We start from the raw sequence: 19,822 nt of genomic DNA on the forward strand, positions 1-19,822 counted from the left end.
CCCACCAACCACCTCCCCTCACCCCGCCGCCGCCCAAGATTCCGGCGAAAGTAGCCGACGGTAGCACGCCGAAAGGCCGCACGAGGTTGCCCTCCGCCCCCCTCCCCCTCCTCCTGCATCGGTTGGCCGGAAACTTGCGGATCTGCGACCCTTCATCGCGGGCGGCCGGATTTGGCTTTCGCGGCCGCCGCCGGCTGCGCCAAGCGATGGAATGGTCAGGGAGCACCTCGCGCAGCCCCGACAAAGGCGCATCGCCGCATGCAGGTGCGGGTTCGTCCTGTCGCCGCCGCCGCCGGTTTGCCGGCATGGATTCGGTCGGCCGTCCGCCGGGCTCGGCCCTCGCGCAGAGGCTCTGTGGCTTGCCGATGCCGCTCATACCGTGCGACGACTGCGGGCAGACAGTGCTACGGCTGACTTCGAGCACGCCGAAGCACCCCAGATGGGTGTTCTTCAAATGCGAAAACGACGGGGTACGTGCTGTTTTCATTCGGCTCATTTCGATGGCTCATTATGTTAGCTCATTTCGAGCATCATAATGCGTGTAGGAAGATGGATGCTCATTTTGGTTTTGGGAAGGCGAATACATTGATTTATTGATAGAAAAATGATAGACGTTCGTGCACTCCTTAGTACAATCAGAGGTAATGAAGTGCATGCATGTGCAATTAGAGGGGAAGCAACGTCTACTTCTTTCTTAGACCAAAGAATAAGAATGAAGAATGCAAGTTCAAGAATCCGCAGATCAACAATGAGTGCATGAAGAAGATATTGCTTCAACTAGTGAGAGCAGTTATGGAAGTTGGAAATCTTCTAAAATGCATACTTGTGGTTCTTGTTTTCTTTGGTCTTGCTATTCTAGCAAAGGTTTGGTGATGTCCTATATATGCAATGTGGTTGAAAATGCAAAGAAATGCAAATTGAGATGCAAATTTACATTTTGCGGGCCGGGGGTGGGGGGGGGGTAGGGAGGGGACGACCGCAGAGGCAGACCCCGCAAAACCGACCCGGGAGGGGGTCTGCTAGAGATGCTCTAACAATGAAAAACTTGGACACGTTTCGAATCCCGCTCTCACTGCTTCCGGGGCCCACCTAGCAGACCCTCTATTCCAACTGCCTTTTTTTTTCAAGCCACGAAGCAAGCACAGAACACAGCACTACAGCAGATACATGAAGCCAAGCCTCACTTGCTCCGTACAGTACCCACACTCCTCCCCACCCAAACCCTCGCCTCCGCCTCCGCCGCCGCCCGCCGGCGCCGATGGCCGAGCTCGCGGAGAACCTCTTCCTCCGCCTTGCGCCGGAGCTGGTTGATGCGGTGCTCCTCCGCCTCCCGCCGGGAGAGCCCGCCTGCCTCGTCCGCGCCTCCGTCGTCTGCAAGCCCTGGTTCCGCATCCTCGCCGATCCGGGATTCCGCCGCCGCTACCTCGAGTTCCACCGGACGCCCTCCGTCCTGGGGCTCTACGAGGACGACGGCGCCTACGTCCCCACCTCCGCCCTCCCCTCCGTCCACCCCGGCCGTGGCCGCTTGGTCGACAGGCCCCTGGACTGCCGCCACGGCCGCGCGCTCCTCGCCCCCTACAGCCGCTCCTTCAGGGAAGGGAATGCCGTCATCCTGACCGTCCTGGACCCTCTCACTGGCCGCGTGCGCCGCGTGCTCTCTCCGGTCGACGAACATGTGCTCTGGTTCAGTGCGGCGGTGCTCTGCGCCGCACAAGGCTGCGACCACTATGGTTGCCAAGGAGGGCACTTCCGCCTGGCCGTCGTGACCACAAATGATGTAGGAGTCACGTCGGGCTGGCTGTACTCGTCGGAGACTCGCGTGTGGAGCGTGCTCGCCACCGTTGGTCACCCCAAAGTCGCCTACTATGCCAACCAAGGTGCTCCAAGCGTCCTTGTCGGGGACGCGCTCTACTTCGACATCGATGGCATCGTCGAGCTTCACCTCGGTAAACTCTGCTTGTCAAAGTTTGAGAAGCCGGTCGCTGGCAAGGGGCGTCTCATGACGGCGCAAGGCGGTGGGCTCGGATTCATTGCTATGGTGGATGTCACAAATCTAACCCTGTGGTCAGGGGAGGCTGGGCCAAAGGGAGCCATGGTATGGACAAAGCTCAGGGTAATCGATCTTAAGAAGCTGCTCCCTGCCGGGGCCCTCATGACCCAAACAGTTGATTATGGGATTAATGGCGTCGCGGAGGGCACCCAAGTCATTTTTGTGAGCACATTTATTGGTTCCTACATGGTCGATCTCAAGTCTCGACAAGTCAGGATAGTGTCTGGTCGTGCCAGAAACATCACTCCCTACATGAGCTTCTACATCCCAGGTACTACTATTACTTATGTGCATATATATAACCCTGTACAATCCTTTCACACAGTCTGTTAGTGATACTAAGCAATATAGAATGAAAATACGTTTCTTAGCAAGTAGCCTTACACATGACGGCACATGTTGTGCTCAGGAAAGATGATTCTATGAACATCTGAAATTAGTAGTGTGTATGGGTTAGTGCCACTTGTTGGTCTTTGTGATTGCCGGGTAAGCAAAATGTACATTAAGGTGAAACCGATTCATCCATCAATTGATTTTATATTATTCTGATTTTACAGGTTTTATATATATATCACATGCACACATATAAACCCTGTAAAATCCTTTGATACAATCTGTCCGTGGCACTAAGCAACATAAGATGAAAATATGTTTCTTAGCAAGTAACCTTACACATGATGATAAATGTTGTGCTCAAGAAAGATGATTATATGAACATCTGGACTTGGTGGTGTTTTTGGGTTAGTGCCACTTGTTAGTCTTTGTTATTGTTGAGTAAGCAAAATGTAGATTAAGGTGAAACCGATTCAACAATCACTTGTTTTTTATTATTCTGATTTCTTTCATTTCTACAGCAATTAAAGCAGCTTCCACTAGCCAGGGGCAGAGAGCTGGTGCTTCAAGTGTTCGCCGGGCTGGAGCAAGAGGGAGGCGGTAGTGCTGTTGTTAGATGTGGCGCAAGTGTGGCTCTGGATCTGTGAGATCATCACTGGGTGTTAGTGTAGTAGAGTAGGGTTATGGAACTTAACTTTGTTTAGGAGTATTGCGTTCCCGCTTGTATTTTGTAAAGACCTTTGCAGTCTTGTTGTAATCGTGAGAAGTATGGCGGCGCGAAGATAAACTAACAGAAACCGACTGACGTACTATGGGAAATGACCTGAATATCATGTCGGATTCGAAATGTGGGCACTGGTACTTTTAAGCATGTGTACTTCTCATGCCTCTGATTCTGTTTTTCATCTGAGATCGAAGCAGTTACTCCTGGGCCAATACTGCATTGTCATTTCTCAACAAGCAGATGCTGAAGTGTGGAGTTGGCAGTGCACACAGTATTTTTTATTTATTTTTGACAGTGCACACAGTAGCAATTTTCCTAACAAGCAGAGACCATGTGATCTGGGGACTGGTAGTAGCCATCGGCATCGAAGCAACTAGACTGATAGAAACTGCCTGATTTCTGGAGAAATGCTTCAAATGAAACTTATGTTTATGTATGTTTTGCGACGTGCGTGTGAGTACCAGTAAAACATAAAGGGGAGCGAAAATAGCTGACTCCCTAAAGCACGGCTCTTTACAAATTCAGTTCAGGCTTGTGGCCTTGTGGGGGTTTCAAGCATCGCAGACCCTGCAACTTTTGCGCTGAAACATGGAGACTGGAGAAGAGTAGTGCATCACCATTTCCTGGTTTCACTGCAAGTCAAGACCAAATCCTTGTTTTGGAATGGGCGTTCCTGTGAAATCTCTGGTTGCCAATAAAGTTGGTTCATATAGGACATGCATATTGTGGGCGTTCCTGTGAAATCTCTGGTTGCCAATAAAGTTGGTTCATATAGGACATGCATATTGTGACGTGTAAGGGCATCTCCAACGTCGACTCTCAAACCGCCTGCATACGTTCGGATATCGGTCTGCCGAGCGGTCCGGACCAACTTTTCCGCAAATGGGAGGCTTTGCGGGAGTCTAGACATTCATTTGCCCAGTGGAAAGCCACCACGCGCCCTCGTCCGTGCATGATGGCGGAAGGCCGATGCTATTTGGCAGAATGGGAAAACTTGATTATTAACTGATCAGCACGACGTTTTGGCCGAAGGCTTCAAGCTAGCTAGTTTGATTTGGCGGAAGGCACATTGTGCGAGCGGTAAACGTCTTGCCCTTGTCGAGGGCGACGTGTTCACGTTATATAGCAGGGGAGCCAAAACCCTAGATGGCTTACATGCGGTTTGAGAGAGAGATAAGAGAGAATCTAGGATACATCTTGTGAGAGAAGAAAGGAGGAGATGGTTACAAGAATATCTCAATACAAACTACCTCCTAGCCTTATCTCTAATATGCCTGGCCTTATCTCTAATATGCCGCATATGATGGTGTTTAACACCCCCCCCCCCTCAATCACAACTTCATCAGGTTGAGATTATGCTTAAACTCTTCAAAGCTTCTGATAGGCAAGGCTTTAGTAAACCCATCTGCAACTTGATCTCTATAGTGAATGAACCGAATATCAAGCTGTTTCCATGCAACTCTTTCTCTGACAAAATGAAAGTCTATCTCTATGTGCCTTGCTCTGGCATGAAAGACTGGATTTGCAGATAAGTAGGTAGCACCAAGATTATCACACCACAAACATGGAGTTTGAGAACTTCGGATACCAAGTTCCTTTAGCATTGATTGAACCCATATGATTTCAGCTGTATCATTTGCTAATGCCTTGTACTCTGCCTCTGTGCTAGACCTAGACACTGTGGCCTGTTTTCTTGCACACCATGAAATCAAGTTTGGTCCAAAAAATATTGCAAATCCACCAGTGGAGCGCCTGTCATCCAGACAGCCTGCCCAATCAGAATCAGAGAAAGCACTAACAAGAGTTGAGGATGACTTGCTGAAGTTAAGACCAATGCTCAAAGTATGTTTGACATATCTGACAATGCGTTTTGCAGCAGTCCAATGCACAGTAGTAGGAGCATGCAGAAACTAACATACCTTGTTGACAGCAAAAGAGATATCAGGCCTTGTTAGAGTCAAGTACTGTAGTGCACCTACCAAACTCCTGTACTTTGTACTATCCTCCTGATTCAAAAGTTGCCCTTCTGTGAGAGATAGCTTTTCTGAGCTAGATAATGGAGTGAAGGAAGGTTTACAACCTTGCAGGCCTGCCTTTCTTACCAAATCGGTTGCATACTTCTCTTGAGAGAGATGAAGTCCATCTTTGTGTTTCTTCACCTCAATCCCAAGGAAAAAATGCAAATCTCCAAGATCCTTGAGAGCAAATTCTGCACTTAAATCCTTCAACAATGATGCAATGGCCTCACTAGATGAGCTTGTAACAATAATATCATCAACATAGATGAGAACAAATATGCATGTATTGAGCTTATTGTAAATAAACAGTGAGGTATCTGACTTGGAAGGGACAAAACCAAGTGATTGCATCTTGTGACTAAGACGGGAATACCACGCCCTTGGGGCCTACTTCAAGCCATAGAGTGCTTTATCAAGTTTGCACACAAACGAGGAATTAGACTTGCTCTCAAACCTAGGAGGCTGTTTCATATACACCTCTTCTTCCAGAACACCATGAAGAAACGCGTTCTGTACATCTAGCTGTCTGGGACTCCATCCTCTAGAAACAGCAATAGACAGAACAAGGCGAATGGTGGCAGATTTTACAACTGGACTAAATGTATCCTCATAATCAATATCATATCTCTGTTTAAAACCTTTGGCAACAAGCCTAGCCTTGTATCTATCAATAGTTCCATCAGATTTCCCTTTAACTCTGAACACCCACTTGCAATCTATAAGATTTTTACCTTGCCGTGGGGGAACCAAATGCCATGTTTCATTTTTCTTCAGTGCCACATATTCTTCCATCATTGCTTTTCTCCACTTTTCATCTCCAAGTGCCTCATCCAGAGTTCTTGGTTCAGCATGTTCATCTGTAGAATAAACAAGGCCATATTTGCTTTGATTTTTGTAATTAAGGGGTTGAGTTACACCTTTTTGTAACCGTGTGAGCCGCCTAGACTGCACTGTTGAATCAGCCGGCATAGAAGATCTGGAGCCGCGCACAGGAGTCTCTGGTGCAGGCGATCCCGAGGCAGATTTGCCTAACACCCGCACTGGATCCTCTGTGGCTTCAGCACGTGACGGCGAAGTTGTATCAGCCGCAGAAGATCCTGGCACACTTCCTGACGCACCAGCAGGCTCATCATGAGCCAATGATTGCGCGGCGCCACGAGGATCAGCACCGAAGCTCGCACCCTCCTGGTTGGTCGGGTCAGCGCTAGATCCCGTGCCCGCGCCGGTCGGCCACGCCTGGGCCCGCCGCTTGTAGCAGTGCGGTTGGTCGGGGAAGCGCACGTCGCCCGCTCCACTGGGCCGCCGCCGCGTGGCATCGGGCGAGCCACCAGCCTAGGGCTGGTCAACACGCGCGGCAGATTTCTGTTGGAAATATGCCCTAGAGGCAATAATAAGTTAGTTATTATTATTATATTTCCTTGTTCATGGTAATCGTTTATTATCCATGCTATAATTGTATTGATAGGAAACTCAGATACATGTGTGGGTACATAGACAACACCATGTCCCTAGTAAGCCTCTAGTTGACTAGCTCGTTGATCAATAGATGGTTACGGTTTCCTGACCATGGACATTGGATGTCGTTGATAACGGGATCACATCATTAGGGGAATGATGTGATGGACAAGACCCAATCCTAAGCCTAGCACAAAGATCGTGTAGTTCGTATGCTAAAGCTTTTCTAATGTCAAGTATCATTTCCTTAGACCATGAGATTGTGCAACTCCCGGATGCCGTAGGAATGCTTTGGGTGTACCAAACGTCACAACGTAACTGGGTGGCTACAAAGGTACACTATGGGTATCTCCGAAAGTGTCTGTTGGGTTGGCACGAATCGAGACTGGGATTTGTCACTCCGTGTGACGGAGAGGTATCTTTGGGCCCACTCGGTAGGACATCATCATAATATGCACAATGTGACCAAGGGGTTGATCACGGGATGATGTGTTACGGAACGAGTAAAGAGACTTGCCCGTAACGAGATTGAACAAGGTATCGGGATACCGATGATCGAATCTTGGGCAAGTACAATACCGCTAGACAAAGGGAATTGAATACGGGATTGATTGAATCCTTGACATCGTGGCTCATCCGATGAGATCATCGTGGAACATGTGGGAGCCAACATGGGTATCCAGATCCCGCTGTTGATTATTGGCCGGAGAGTTGTCTCGGTCATGTCTACGTGTCTCCCGAACCCGTAGGGTCTACACACTTAAGGTTCGATGACGCTAGGGTTATAGGGAATAGATGTACGTGGTTACCGAATGTTGTTCGGAGTCCCAGATGAGATCCCGGACGTCACGAGGAGTTCCGTAATGGTCTGGAGGTAAAGATTTATATATGGGAAGTCCTGTTTTGGTCACCGGAAAAGTTTCGGGTGCTATCGGTAATGTACCGGGACCACCGGGAGGGTCCCGGGGGTCCACCAAGTGGGGCCACCGGCCCCAGAGGGCAGCATGGGCCAAGTGTGGGAGGGGACCATCCCCAGGTGGGCTGGTGCGCCCCCCCACCAGGGCCCAAGGCGCCTAGGGTTTGGGGAGGGGCGCCTCCACCTTACTTGGGGGGCAAGTTTCCCCCTCTTCCCCCCTTGGCCGCCACCCTAGATGGGTTTTGGGGCTGCCGCACCCCTTGGGGTGGGAACCCTAGAGGGGGTGCAGCCCCCTCCCTCTCCCCTATCTATAGTTGAGGTCTTTGGGGCTGCAAACACATGAGTTTCTCCTCTCCCTGGCGCAGCCCTACCTCTCTCCCTCCTCCTCTCCCGTGGTGCTTGGCGAAGCCCTGCAGGATTGCCATGCTCCTCCACCACCACCACGCCATTGTGCTGCTGCTGGACGGAGTCTTCCCCAACCTCTCCCTCTCTCCTTGCTGGATCAAGGCATGAGAGACGTCACCGAGCTGCATGTGTGTTGAACACGGAGGTGACGTCCGTTAGGCACTAGGATCATTGGTGATTTGGATCACGACGAGTACGACTCCATCAACCCCGTTCACTTGAACGCTTCCGCTTAGCGATCTACAAGGGTATGTAGATGCACTCTCCTTCCCCTTGTTGCTAGATTACTCCATAGATTGATTTTGGTGATGCATAGAATTTTTTTGATTGCTGCTACGTTCCCCAACAGTGGTATCAGAGCCATGTCTATGCATAGTTTCTATGCACGAGTAGAACACAAGTTGTTGTGGGCGTTGAATTTGTTCAGTACGCTTACCGTCACTAGTACAATCTTGTTTTGACGGTATTGTGGGATGAAGCGGCCCGAACCGACCTTTCACGTACACTTACGTGGGACAGGTTCCACCGACTGACATGCACTTGTTGCATAAGGTGGCTAGCGGGTGCCATCTCTCCCACTTTAGTCGGATCGGATTCGATGAAAAGGGTCCTTATGAAGGGTAAATAGCAATTGACATATCACGTTGTGGTTTTGCATAGATAAGAAATGTTCTTGCTAGAAACCCATAGCAGCCACGTAAAACATGCAAACAACAATTAGAGGACGTCTAACTTGTTTTTGCAGGGTATGCTATGTGATGTGATATGGCCAAAAGTATGTGATGAATGATATATGTGATGTATGAGATTGATCATGTTCTTGTAATAGGAATCACGACTTGCATGTCTATGAGTATGACAACCGGCAGGAGCCATAGGAGTTGTCTTAATTTATTGTATGACATGCGTGTCATTGAACAACGCCATGTAATTACTTTACTTTATTGCTAAACCGTTAGCCATAGTAGTAGAAGTAATAGTTGGCGAGACAACTTCATGGAGACACGATGATGGAGATCATGATGATGGAGATCAGGTGTCATGCCGGTGACGATGATGATCATGGAGCCCCGAAGATGGAGATCAAAAGGAGCAAAATGATAATGGCCATATCATGTCACTTTTTGATTGCATGTGATGTTTATCAAGTTTATGCATCTTATTTGCTTAGAACGACGATAGTAAATAAGATGATCCCTCATTAAAATTTCAAGAAAGTGTTCCCCCTAACTGTGCACCATTGCGAAAGTTATTTGTTTCGAAGCACCACGTGATGATCGGGTGTGATAGATTCTAACGTTCACATACAACGGGTGTAAGCCAGATTTACACACGCGAAACACTTAGGTTGACTTGACGAGCCTAGCATGTACAGACATGGCCTCAGAACACAAGAGACCGAAAGGTCGAGCATGAGTCGTATGGTAGATACGATCAACATGAAGATGTTCACCGACGATGACTAGTCCGTCTCACGTGATGATCGGACACGGCCTAGTTGACTCGGATAATGTAATCACTTAGATGACTAGAGGGATGTCTATCTGAGTGGGAGTTCATAAGATGAACTCAATTATCCTGAACATAGTCAAAAGTTCTTTGCAAATTATGTCGTACTCACGCTTTAGTTCTACTGTTTAGATATGTTCCTAGAGAAAATATAGTTGAAAGTTGATAGTAGCAATTATGCGGACTGGGTCCATGAACCGAGGATTGTCCTCGTTGCTACGTAGAAAGCTTATGTCCTTAATGCACCGCTCGGTGTGCTGAACCTCGAACGACGTCTGTGGATGTTGCGAACATTTGACATACACGTTTTGATAACTACGTGATAGTTCAGTAATATTAAATGGTTTACAATTGAGGCACCAAAGACGATTTCGAAATGTCGCGGAACATATGAGATGTTTTCGAGGGCTGAAATTGGGATTTCAGGCCCGTGCCCACGTCAAGAGGTATAAGACCTCCGAGGATTTTCTTAGCCTACAAACTAAGGGAGAAAAGCTCAATCATTGAGCTTGTACTCAGATTGTCTGGGTACAACAATCACTTGAATCGAGTGGGAGTTAATCTTCTAGATGAGATAGTGATGTTTCTCCAAAGTCATTGCACCAAGCTACTAGAGCTTCATGATGAACTATAACATATCAGGGATAGATATGATGATCCTTGAGATATTCGCGATGTTTGACACCGCGAAAGTAGAAATCAAGAAGGAGCATCAATTGTTGATGGTTAGTGAAACCACTAATTTCAAGAAGGGCAAGGGCAAGAAGGGATACTTCATGAAACGGCAAATTCAGCTGCTGCTCTAGTGAAGAAACCCAAGGTTGAACCCAAACCCGAGACTCAGTGCTTCTGTAATAAAGGGAACAGCCACTGGAGCAGAATTACCCTAGATACTTGGTAGATGAGAAGGCTGGCAAGGTCAATAGAAGTATATTGGATATACATTATGTTAATGTGTACTTTACTAGTACTCCTAGTAGCACCAGGGTATTAGATACCGGTTCGGCTGCTAAGTGTTAGCAACTCGAAATAAAAGGCTACAGAATAAACGGAGACTAGCTAAAGGCGAGGTGACGATGTGTGTTGGAAGTAATTCCAAGATTGATGTGATCAAGCATCGCACGCTCTCTGTACCATCGAGATTGGTGTTGAACCTAAATAATTGTTATTTGGTGTTTGTGTTGAGCATAGACATGATTGGATTATGTCTATCGCAATACGGTTATTCATTTAAGGAGGATAATGGTTACTCTGTTTATTTGAATAATACCTTCAATGGTCTTGCACCTAAAATGAATGGTTTATTGAATCTCGATCGTAGTAATACACATGTTCGTGCCAAAAGATATAAGATAGTAATGATAGTACCACCTACTTGTGGCACTGCCATGTAGGTCATATTGGTATAAAACGCATGAAGAAGCTCCATGTTGATGGATCTTTGGACTCACTCGTTTTTCAAAAATTTGAGACATGCAAACCATGTCTATTGGTGTATATGCATGAAGAAGCTCCATGCAAATGGACCGTTTGGACTCACTTGATTTTGAATCACTTGAGACATGCAAATCATACCACATGGGCAAGATGACTGAAAGCCTCGTTTTCAGTAAAATGGAACAAGAAAGCAACTTGTTGGAAGTAATACATTTTGATGTGTGCAGTCCAATGAGTGTTGAGGCACACAGTGGATATCGTTATGTTCTTACTTCACGGATGATTTGAGTAGATACTGAGTATATTTACTTGATGAAACACAAGTCTGAATTATTGAATGGTTCAAGTAATTTCAGAGTGAAGTTGAAAATCATCGTGACAAGAGGATAAAATGTCTATGATATGATCATAGAGATGAGTATCTGAGTTACGAGCTTTGGCACGCAATTAAGACATTGTGGAAATTGTTTCACAATTAATACCGCCTGAAACACCATAGTGTGATGGTGTGTCCAAACATCATAGTTGCACCCTATTGGATATGGTGCGTACCATGATGTCTCTTATCGAATTACCACTATCGTTCATGGGTTAGGCATTAGAGACAACCGCACTCACTTTAATAGGGCACCACGTAATTCCGTTGAGACGACACCGTTTGAACTATGGTTTGGAGAAACCTAAGTTGTCGTTTCTTAAAAGTTTGGGGTTGCGACGCTTATGTGAAAAAGTTTTAGGTTGATAAGCTCGAACCCAAAGAGGATAAAATGCATCTTCATAGGACACCCAAAACAGTTGGGTATACCTCTTAATTCAGATCCGAAAGCAATAGGGATTGTTTCTTGAATCGGGTCCTTTCTCGAGGAAAAGTTTGTCTCAAAAATTGAGTGGGAGGATGGTGGAGACTTGATGAGGTTATTGAACCGTCACTTCAACTAGTGTGTAGCAGGGCAAAGGAAGTTGTTCCTGTGGCGCCTACACCAATTGAAGTAGAAACTTATGATAGTGATCATGAAGTTTTGGATCAAGTCACTACCGTACCTCGTAGGGTGATAAGGATGCGTACTACTTCAAAGTGGTACAGTAATCCTGTCTTGAAGGTCATGTTGCTAGACAACAATAAACCTACGAGCTATGGAAAAGCGATGGTGGGCCCATATTCCGACAAATGGTTAGAAGCAATTAAATCCGAGATAGGATCCATGTATCAGAACAAAGCATGGACTTTGGTGGACTTGCCTGATGATCGGCAAGCCATTGAGATAAATGGATTTTTAAGAGGAAGACGGACGTGGACGGTAATGTCACCGTCTATGAAGCTCGACTTGTGGCGAAGAGTTTTTCACAAGTTCAAGGAGTTGACTACGATGAGATTTTCTCATCCGTAGCGATGCTTAAGTCCGTCGGAATCATGTTAGCATTAGCTGCATTTATAAAATCTGGCAGATGGATGTCAAAACGAGTTTCCTTACCAGTTTTTGTAAGGAAAGATTGTATGTGATACAATCAGAAAGGTTTTGTCGATCCTAAGGACGCTAAAAGGTATGCTAGCTCCAGCGATCCTTCCATGGACTGCAGTAAGCATCTCGGAGTTGGAATATACACTTTGATAAGATGATCAAAGATTTTGGGTTTATACAAAGTTTATGAGAAACTTGTATTTCCAAAGGAGTGAGTGGGAGCACTATAGAATTTCTGATGAGTATATGTTGTTGACATATTGTTGATCAGAAATGATGTAGAGTTTCTGGAAAGAATATAGGGTTATTTGAAAAGTGTTTTTCAAGGGAAAACCTGGATTAAGCTACTTGAACATTGAGCATCAAGATCTATAAGGATTGATCAAAAACCGCTTAATGGTACTTTCAAATGAGCATATACCTTGACATGATCTTGAAGGTGTTCAAGATGGATCAGTCAAAGAAGGAGTTCTTGCCTGAGATGTAAGGTATGAAGTTAAGACTTAAAGCTCGACCACGGCAGAAAAGAGAGAAAGGACGAAGGTAATCCCCTATGCTTTAGACGTAGGCTCTACAGTATGCTATGTTGTGTACCGCATCTGATGTGTGCCTTGCTACATATCTGGCAAGAGGGTACAAAGGTGATTAAGGAGTGGATCACCAGATAGCGGTCAAAATTATCCTTAGAGGAATAAGGATATGTTTCCCGGTTATGGAGGTGATAAAGAGTTCAACGTAAAGAGTTGCGTTGATGCAAGCTTTAACACCTATCCGAATGACTCTGAGTAGCAAACCGGGTACGTATAGTGTAGCGACCATTTGGAATAGCTCCAAGTGGAGCGTGGAAGCAGTATTTACAATATGACCTAGAGATTTGCGAAGTACATACGGATCTGAATGTTGCAGACCCATTGACTAAAACCTCTCTCACAAGCAAAACATGATAAAACCCCAGAACTCATTGAGTCTTAATCACATGATGATGTGAACTAGTTTGGTGACACTAGTAAACTCTTTGGATGTTGGTCACATGGCGATGTGACCTGTGAGTGTTAATCACATGGCGATGTGAACTAGATCATTGACTCTAGTGCAAGTGGGAGACTGTTGGAAATATGCCCTAGAGGCAATAATAAGTTAGTTATTATTATTATATTTCCTTGTTCATGATAATCGTTTATTATCCATGCTATAATTGTATTGATAGGAAACTCAGATACATGTGTGGCTACAAAGACAACACCATGTCCCTAGTAACCCTCTAGTTGACTAGCTCGTTGATCAATAGATGGTTACGGTTTCCTGACCATGGACATTGGATGTCGTTGATAACGGGATCACATCATTAGGGGAATGATGTGATGGACAAGACCCAGTCCTAAGCCTAGCACAAAGATCGTGTAGTTCGTATGCTAAAGCTTTTCTAATGTCAAGTATCATTTCCTTAGACCATGAGATTGTGCAACTCCCGGATGCCGTAGGAATGCTTTGGGTGTACCAAATATCACAACGTAACTGGGTGGCTATAAAGGTACACTACGGGTATCTCCAAAAGTGTCTGTTGGGTTGGCACGAATCGAGACTGGGATTTGTCACTCCGTGTGACGGAGAGGTATCTCTGGGCCCACTCGGTAGGACATCATCATAATGTGCACAATGTGACCAAGGGGTTGATCACGGGATGATGTGTTACGGAACGAGTAAAGAGACTTGCCGGTAACGAGATTGAACAAGGTATCGGGATACCGACGATCGAATCTCGAGCAAGTACAATACCACTAGACAAAGGGAATTGAATACGGGATTGATTGAATCCTCAACATCGTGGTTCATCCGATGAGATCATCGTGGAACATGTGGGAGCCAACATGGGTATCCAGATCTCGCTGTTGGTTATTGGCCGAAGAGTTGTCTCGGTCATGTCTACATGTCTCCCGAACCCGTAGGGTCTACACACTTAAGGTTCGATGATGCTAGGGTTATAGGGAATAGATGTACGTGGTTATAAAATGTTGTTCGGAGTACCGGAGGTCACGAGGAGTTCCGGAATGGTCCGGAGGTAAAGATTTATATATGGGAAGTCCTGTTTTGGTCACCGGAAAAGTTTCCGGTGCTATCGATAATGTACCGGGACCACCGGGAGGGTCCCGGGGTCCACCAAGTGGGGCCACTGGCCCCAGAGGGCAGCATGGGCCAAGTGTGGGAGGGGACCAGCCCCAGGTGGGCTGGTGCGCCCCCCCACCAGGGCCCAAGGCGCCTAGGGTTTGGGGAGGGGGCGCCTCCACCTTACTTGGGGGGCAAGTTTCCCCCTCTTCCCCCCTTGGCCTCCACCCTAGATGGGTTTTGGGGCTGCCGCACCCCTTGGGGTGGGAACCCTAGAGGGGGCGCAGCCCCCTCCTTCTCCCCTATATATATTTGAGGTCTTTGGGGCTGCAAACACATGAGTTTCTCCTCTCCCTGGCGCAGCCCTACCTCTCTCCCTCCTCCTCTCCCGCGGTGCTTGGCGAAGCCCTGCAGGATTGCCACGCTCCTCCACCACCACCACGCCGTTGTGCTGCTGCTGGACAGACTCTTCCCCAACCTCTCCCTCTCTCCTTACTGGATCAAGGCATGGGAGACGTCACCGGGCTGCATGTGTGTTGAACACGGAGGTGCCGTCCGTTCGACACTAGGATCATCGGTGATTTGGATCACTCCATCAACCCCGTTCACTTGAACACTTCCGCTTAGCGATCTACAAGGGTATGTAGATGCAGTCTCCTTCCCCTCGTTGCTAGATTACTCCATAGATTGATCTTGGTTATGCGTAGAATTTTTTTGATTTCTGCTATGTTCCCCAACAATTCCGTCGCTGGCCGGTGTGGCGCGTCTGCCAGCATGGATCCCGGTGCGGATCTGCTGGACCGCAGCTGGTTCGGCGCCGATCCCAAGGAGGATTTGTTCCCCAAATCTGGACATAGCCAATATGGCACTTGGGAGCCATTTTCCTCATCATTTTTTTCGCTGGTTGTTCCTGCAACGTCACAAGAGAACTCGGGTGCACCATTAGGAGGGTTAGTCGGCATTGAATCATCACAAGTAATTCCCCTGTGATCAAGGCCAGTGAGAGAAGAGGGTAGGAGTAGAATTTCTTTGCGAAGTAAAGCACCGGCGTTGGGATGAATATCAGTGAAAGGAAACTTTGTTTCGTCAAAAACAACATCACGGGAGATATAAACTCGCCCCGTAGACACATCTAGGCACTTGACACCTTTGTGTTGGGCACTATACCCAAGAAATACACATTGCTTTGATTGAAACATAAGTTTGCATTGATTGTATGGACGAAGATTAGGCCAACATGCACACCCAAAAACACGAAGAGACGTGTAGTCAGGTTTGGTGTGGAGTAGCCATTCTACTGGAGTTTCATTATTGATAACGTGACTAGGAAGCATGTTAATGATGTGAACGGCAGTGAGAAAGGCTTCATCCCAGAATTTTAAAGGCATGGAGGCGCCAGCTAAGAGAGCTAGGCCGACCTCAACAATGTGCCTGTGCTTGTGTTCAGCAGAGCGTTTTGTGGGTGAGCGTGGGGGCACGACACATGGTGAGAGATGCCGAGAGTTTGAAAGAAAGAATTTACTTTCTCATACTCTCCGCCCCAGTCTGATTGGACAACAAGTATCTTGCTGTCAAATTGGCGTTCAACGAGTGCTTGAAAGTTCTTAAAAACTTGAAAGACATCGGATCTTTTCTTAAGAAGATAAATCCAGGAAAATTTATTGTAGTCATCAATGAAACTTATGTAGTACGTATGTCTACCTACTGAGTTGGGGGCAGGACCCCAAACATCTGAGAAAATTAATTGCAATGGTTTGGTAGACACACTAGTGGATATAGGATAGGGTAGCTGATGACTCTTAGCTCGTTGACAGGAATCACAAATAGTTTCAATATTGCGCTCACCAACAAACGGGAGCTTATTCTTTCGAAGTAATTTTTTAACTAAAGAAAAAGAAGCATGTCCTAGACGATCATGCCATCGTGTGGATGAAAGCTTGATAGCACCACAAGCTTGTGTATTCAGTCTCCTAAGCTCCGGAATCAACAGCTAGAGTCCACGAACACATCTACCTCGATAGAGAATTCTCTTCATCACCTGATCCTTGATCAAAAAGAAGTAAGGGTGAAACTCAAGGAAGACATGATTATCAAGAGCAATTATATGGACAGAGAGAAGACTTTTGTCGGCATTAGGAACATGCAAAAATTTCCTAAGATGGATTTTACGAGAAGGGGTACTAAAACTTGAATGACCAATGTGACTGATCTCCATACCTTCACCACTAGCCGTGTTTGTAGGAGATATGCCCTAGAGGCAATAATAAATGATATTATTTATCTCCATGTTCATAATTATGTTTATGTTCCATGCTATAACTGCTACGGTTCTCGAGTCTGCAATAACACGAGGCTCGGAGGAAGACTCATATGCGCGTGTGGAATAATAAACGGTAAGAAGTATTCTTAGTCTGGCCTCTAAGACTAGCTCAAGTGTTGCATGATGGTTCTGTTTTCCTGATAATAGACATGTCAATGCCAGCAACTTTGAGGGCACAATGTTAAGAGAACATTTGTGTTGAATCGACCCGGATTGATATTATTCTATGAGATTCATTCGTCACAAGTTAATGGTACATAACATAGAGATGGTTAACGTTTGCATGATTCCTTAGACCATGATAGTATCGAGTTTCTTCATGCTTGCTTCATGAACTTTGGGGTTTGTTAAACGTCATCCGTAAATGGGTGGCTATTACGGCGGCTTACGGGTTCATGGAAAAGTATGTCAAGTAACTTGATATCTCAAGATTGGGATTTGCTCCTCTGACAATGGAGAGATATTCTCGGGCCCTCTCGGTGTTACGGTATCCATCATCGTCTGGCCAGACACAGTGTGATTTGATCACAGGGATGCCAGAACACGGACACGAGAAAAGAGAACAAAACCAGTAATGAGGTAATTAGCATAGTGGACAAGTTGTTGATCCACGGGGATGCAAGTAAATCTCACCTCGGGTCTTTGTAACATATCACGAAGCAACAGGAATAGCAAACGGCAACTGGAGGTTCACTCGAGTATTCATTCGTGTGGGTATAGGGGTCAATATGGGTGTCCACAGCTCCGATGTTGATCATTGATCGAAAAGTGTTCTGGTCATGTCTATGCTTCACCGAACCTATAGGGTCACACGCTTAAGGGTCATCTATCTGCTGAATACCAGACATGGAGTCTGAGAGAAATTTGCCGAAAAAGTTTCAGAGACAATGGAAGAGTTCCGGAGAGAGAATAGCGAAATAGTTTCGTAACACCGAAAAGTTGTTTCGTGATATACCATTAAGTCAAATTGGTTTCCGGACATGCCTGATAATTCTTGGAGGGTGCCAGAATTATTCTGGAAACTTATGGGAATTTTTGGGGATAAAAACCGAAAATGTTTCGGAGCTACCGGTACCGCTTTGGTTGTTTTTCGCAGATGAAATTCACTAATCTGAAATTGTTTTAGAACGAATCCAAAATCATTTTAGTGGGTACTGTAATTATTCTAAGATCCACAGAAATATTTTCGGATTTAATGGACGCGAAAAATTGTCTTCATGAATAGTCAAAACGCATTCTTGTTTGCTTTTCACAGATGAAAATCACTAAACCGAAATTGTTTCGGAACGTGTTGAAAATTGTTTTAGTGGGTACTGGAAATGTTCTGAGCCCACATAAATATTTTCAATTCGAACGGATGCTGAAAATTGTCGTCATGAATAGTGAAAGTGCTTTTTTCTTGGCTTCTTGGAGAAGCCACCTTGAGGGCCTTTTGGTATTATCCCCTTGGCTTCTTGGAGAAGCCACCCTTGGGCTTGGCCTATAAATAGGGGTGGAGGGGGCTGCCTAAAGAGACACTCTTTCTCACATACAAGTGCCATTGCAATGATCTGGCTTCTCTCTCCCTCGCAGCGAAATAGTTTCATAGAGCCGAAAGGTTGTCTGGGTTCTGGCAGGAACTAGTTCTGGACGGCGAAGCCCTGCCGGATAGGTGACACCGTATGTGTGCAAATCTGTAGAGAGGTCATAGTTTTGATCTTAGTGCCCGAGGGGCTGTTCCAGAGTGCCTCCCGAAGGGCTGTCCAAGTGACGGTCCGAGTTCTGTGGGTCCTCCCGAAGGGCTGTCCGCGACACCGTCCGGGGGACTGTTCGACTACCTCCCGGAGGGCTGTCCGAGGGGCGGATGAGGGAGTACATCCTCGCGGTTGGGAGGTTGTAAATCCTAGCTGCGGGGATCTGCACCGACGATCGTCATCAACTCTACTTCCGTTGCGCTATGAGTCGGTAACGAAAATGATCAAACCTTGTATGCAGTCTCCATAGTGGTCCTGGGCTGGTGCGTAGGTCAGAATTTTTTTGTTTTCTGTCGTGTTCCCCTACTGTGGCATCATGAGCCGTGCTATGCGTAGATGCAGGTTGCGATCTATAATACATGGAGATGTATGGGTGTTGCACAATAATAATTAGGTAGTAGTTCTATTATTGAAAATTATTTGTGTGGGTAGAAGATGAAATCTGTTACCCGATGTTCTTGTTGCTTCCCTTAAATTTGTGTAGTCCTGATCTTGACAGCATTGTGGAATCTGACAAAGTTCTGGCAATCCGCGAGCCTTTCATGCTGCTCCTGAGCATGCTGATTGACAGATCAACGAAGTGCTAACAGTTCTTTGGGTTCCACTTTAGTCAAAGAAAGATGGATGTTTCGCAGACTAAAGGGCAATGCAGATATGATCTGCACGGGGGTCATGCGTATGACGAAGTTCAGTGTGGGGCTCGAGATTTCATTATCTCGTGTTTCATACACCCCGATAAGTTAATCTAGCGCTTGAATTATCATACTTGATGATGGATGTTGGTAACTTCGGTTTGTTTCGAAACCTTAGAAGCCACGTAAAACAAGTTTTTGCATGAACCGATTAGAGACGTCTAACTTGGTTTTGCAGGAGGGTTTGCATGTGCATATGATGTGGTATAGCAGTGCTCGTAATAATTTGATTATGTATGAGATGTCTATATGATGTAAATTGATTAACATGACATGCGTGTCATGATTTGGCATGATGGTTGGAGCCATATGATTGCACTTTAAATGACCTGCATATCAACCTTGTGTAATGCATTATTTTATTAGCTATAGAGATAACAATATTATCTGGCACATCGACAAGGTGGTGGCAATCTTCGCGAAGGTGAACACCGACGCGAACGCCGAAAGACGAAGAAATACAAGACTTCTCCGTCAGAAAGGGCTATACCATATCATGCTAATTATGAATTGCCTGAAATGCTTATCCCTTATGATGCACCCTTCTTGATTGCGTGGTAGTCGCTTTTATTAGGGTGATCTCTCACAAAAATATCAAGTAGTTAGTGTTCTCCCAAGTGTAGCACTGTCACGGCACCTAACTTTTCGGGGTATCGCAGGATCTCCC

The 19,822-nt window shown here is 46.2% G+C and overlaps 1 protein-coding gene across 1 annotated transcript; it reads left to right on the forward strand.

Annotated features, from left to right (window-relative positions):
- The first annotated feature begins 1,165 nt into the window (after positions 1-1,165).
- On the forward strand, positions 1,166-3,254 carry LOC119312318. The gene is made up of 2 exons (XM_037588043.1): positions 1,166-2,321; positions 2,905-3,254. The coding sequence occupies exons 1-2, from the start codon at positions 1,259-1,261 to the stop codon at positions 2,985-2,987; spliced, it is 1,146 nt and encodes a 381-aa protein (XP_037443940.1). The 5' UTR covers positions 1,166-1,258; the 3' UTR covers positions 2,988-3,254.
- Positions 3,255-19,822: the final 16,568 nt, after the last annotated feature.

Source organism: Triticum dicoccoides, chromosome 5B (assembly GCF_002162155.2).
Source record: "Triticum dicoccoides isolate Atlit2015 ecotype Zavitan chromosome 5B, WEW_v2.0, whole genome shotgun sequence".
Taxonomy (NCBI): domain Eukaryota; kingdom Viridiplantae; phylum Streptophyta; class Magnoliopsida; order Poales; family Poaceae; genus Triticum; species Triticum dicoccoides.

Excerpts from the sequence above, each read along its gene's own strand:
- LOC119312318 (XM_037588043.1), top strand. The coding sequence starts at position 1,259 with ATGGCCGAGCTCGCGGAGAACCTCTTCCTCCGCCTTGCGCCGGAGCTG. Across the intron at positions 2,322-2,904 it reads CATGAGCTTCTACATCCCAG|CAATTAAAGCAGCTTCCACT; the intron begins GTACTACTATTA and ends TCATTTCTACAG.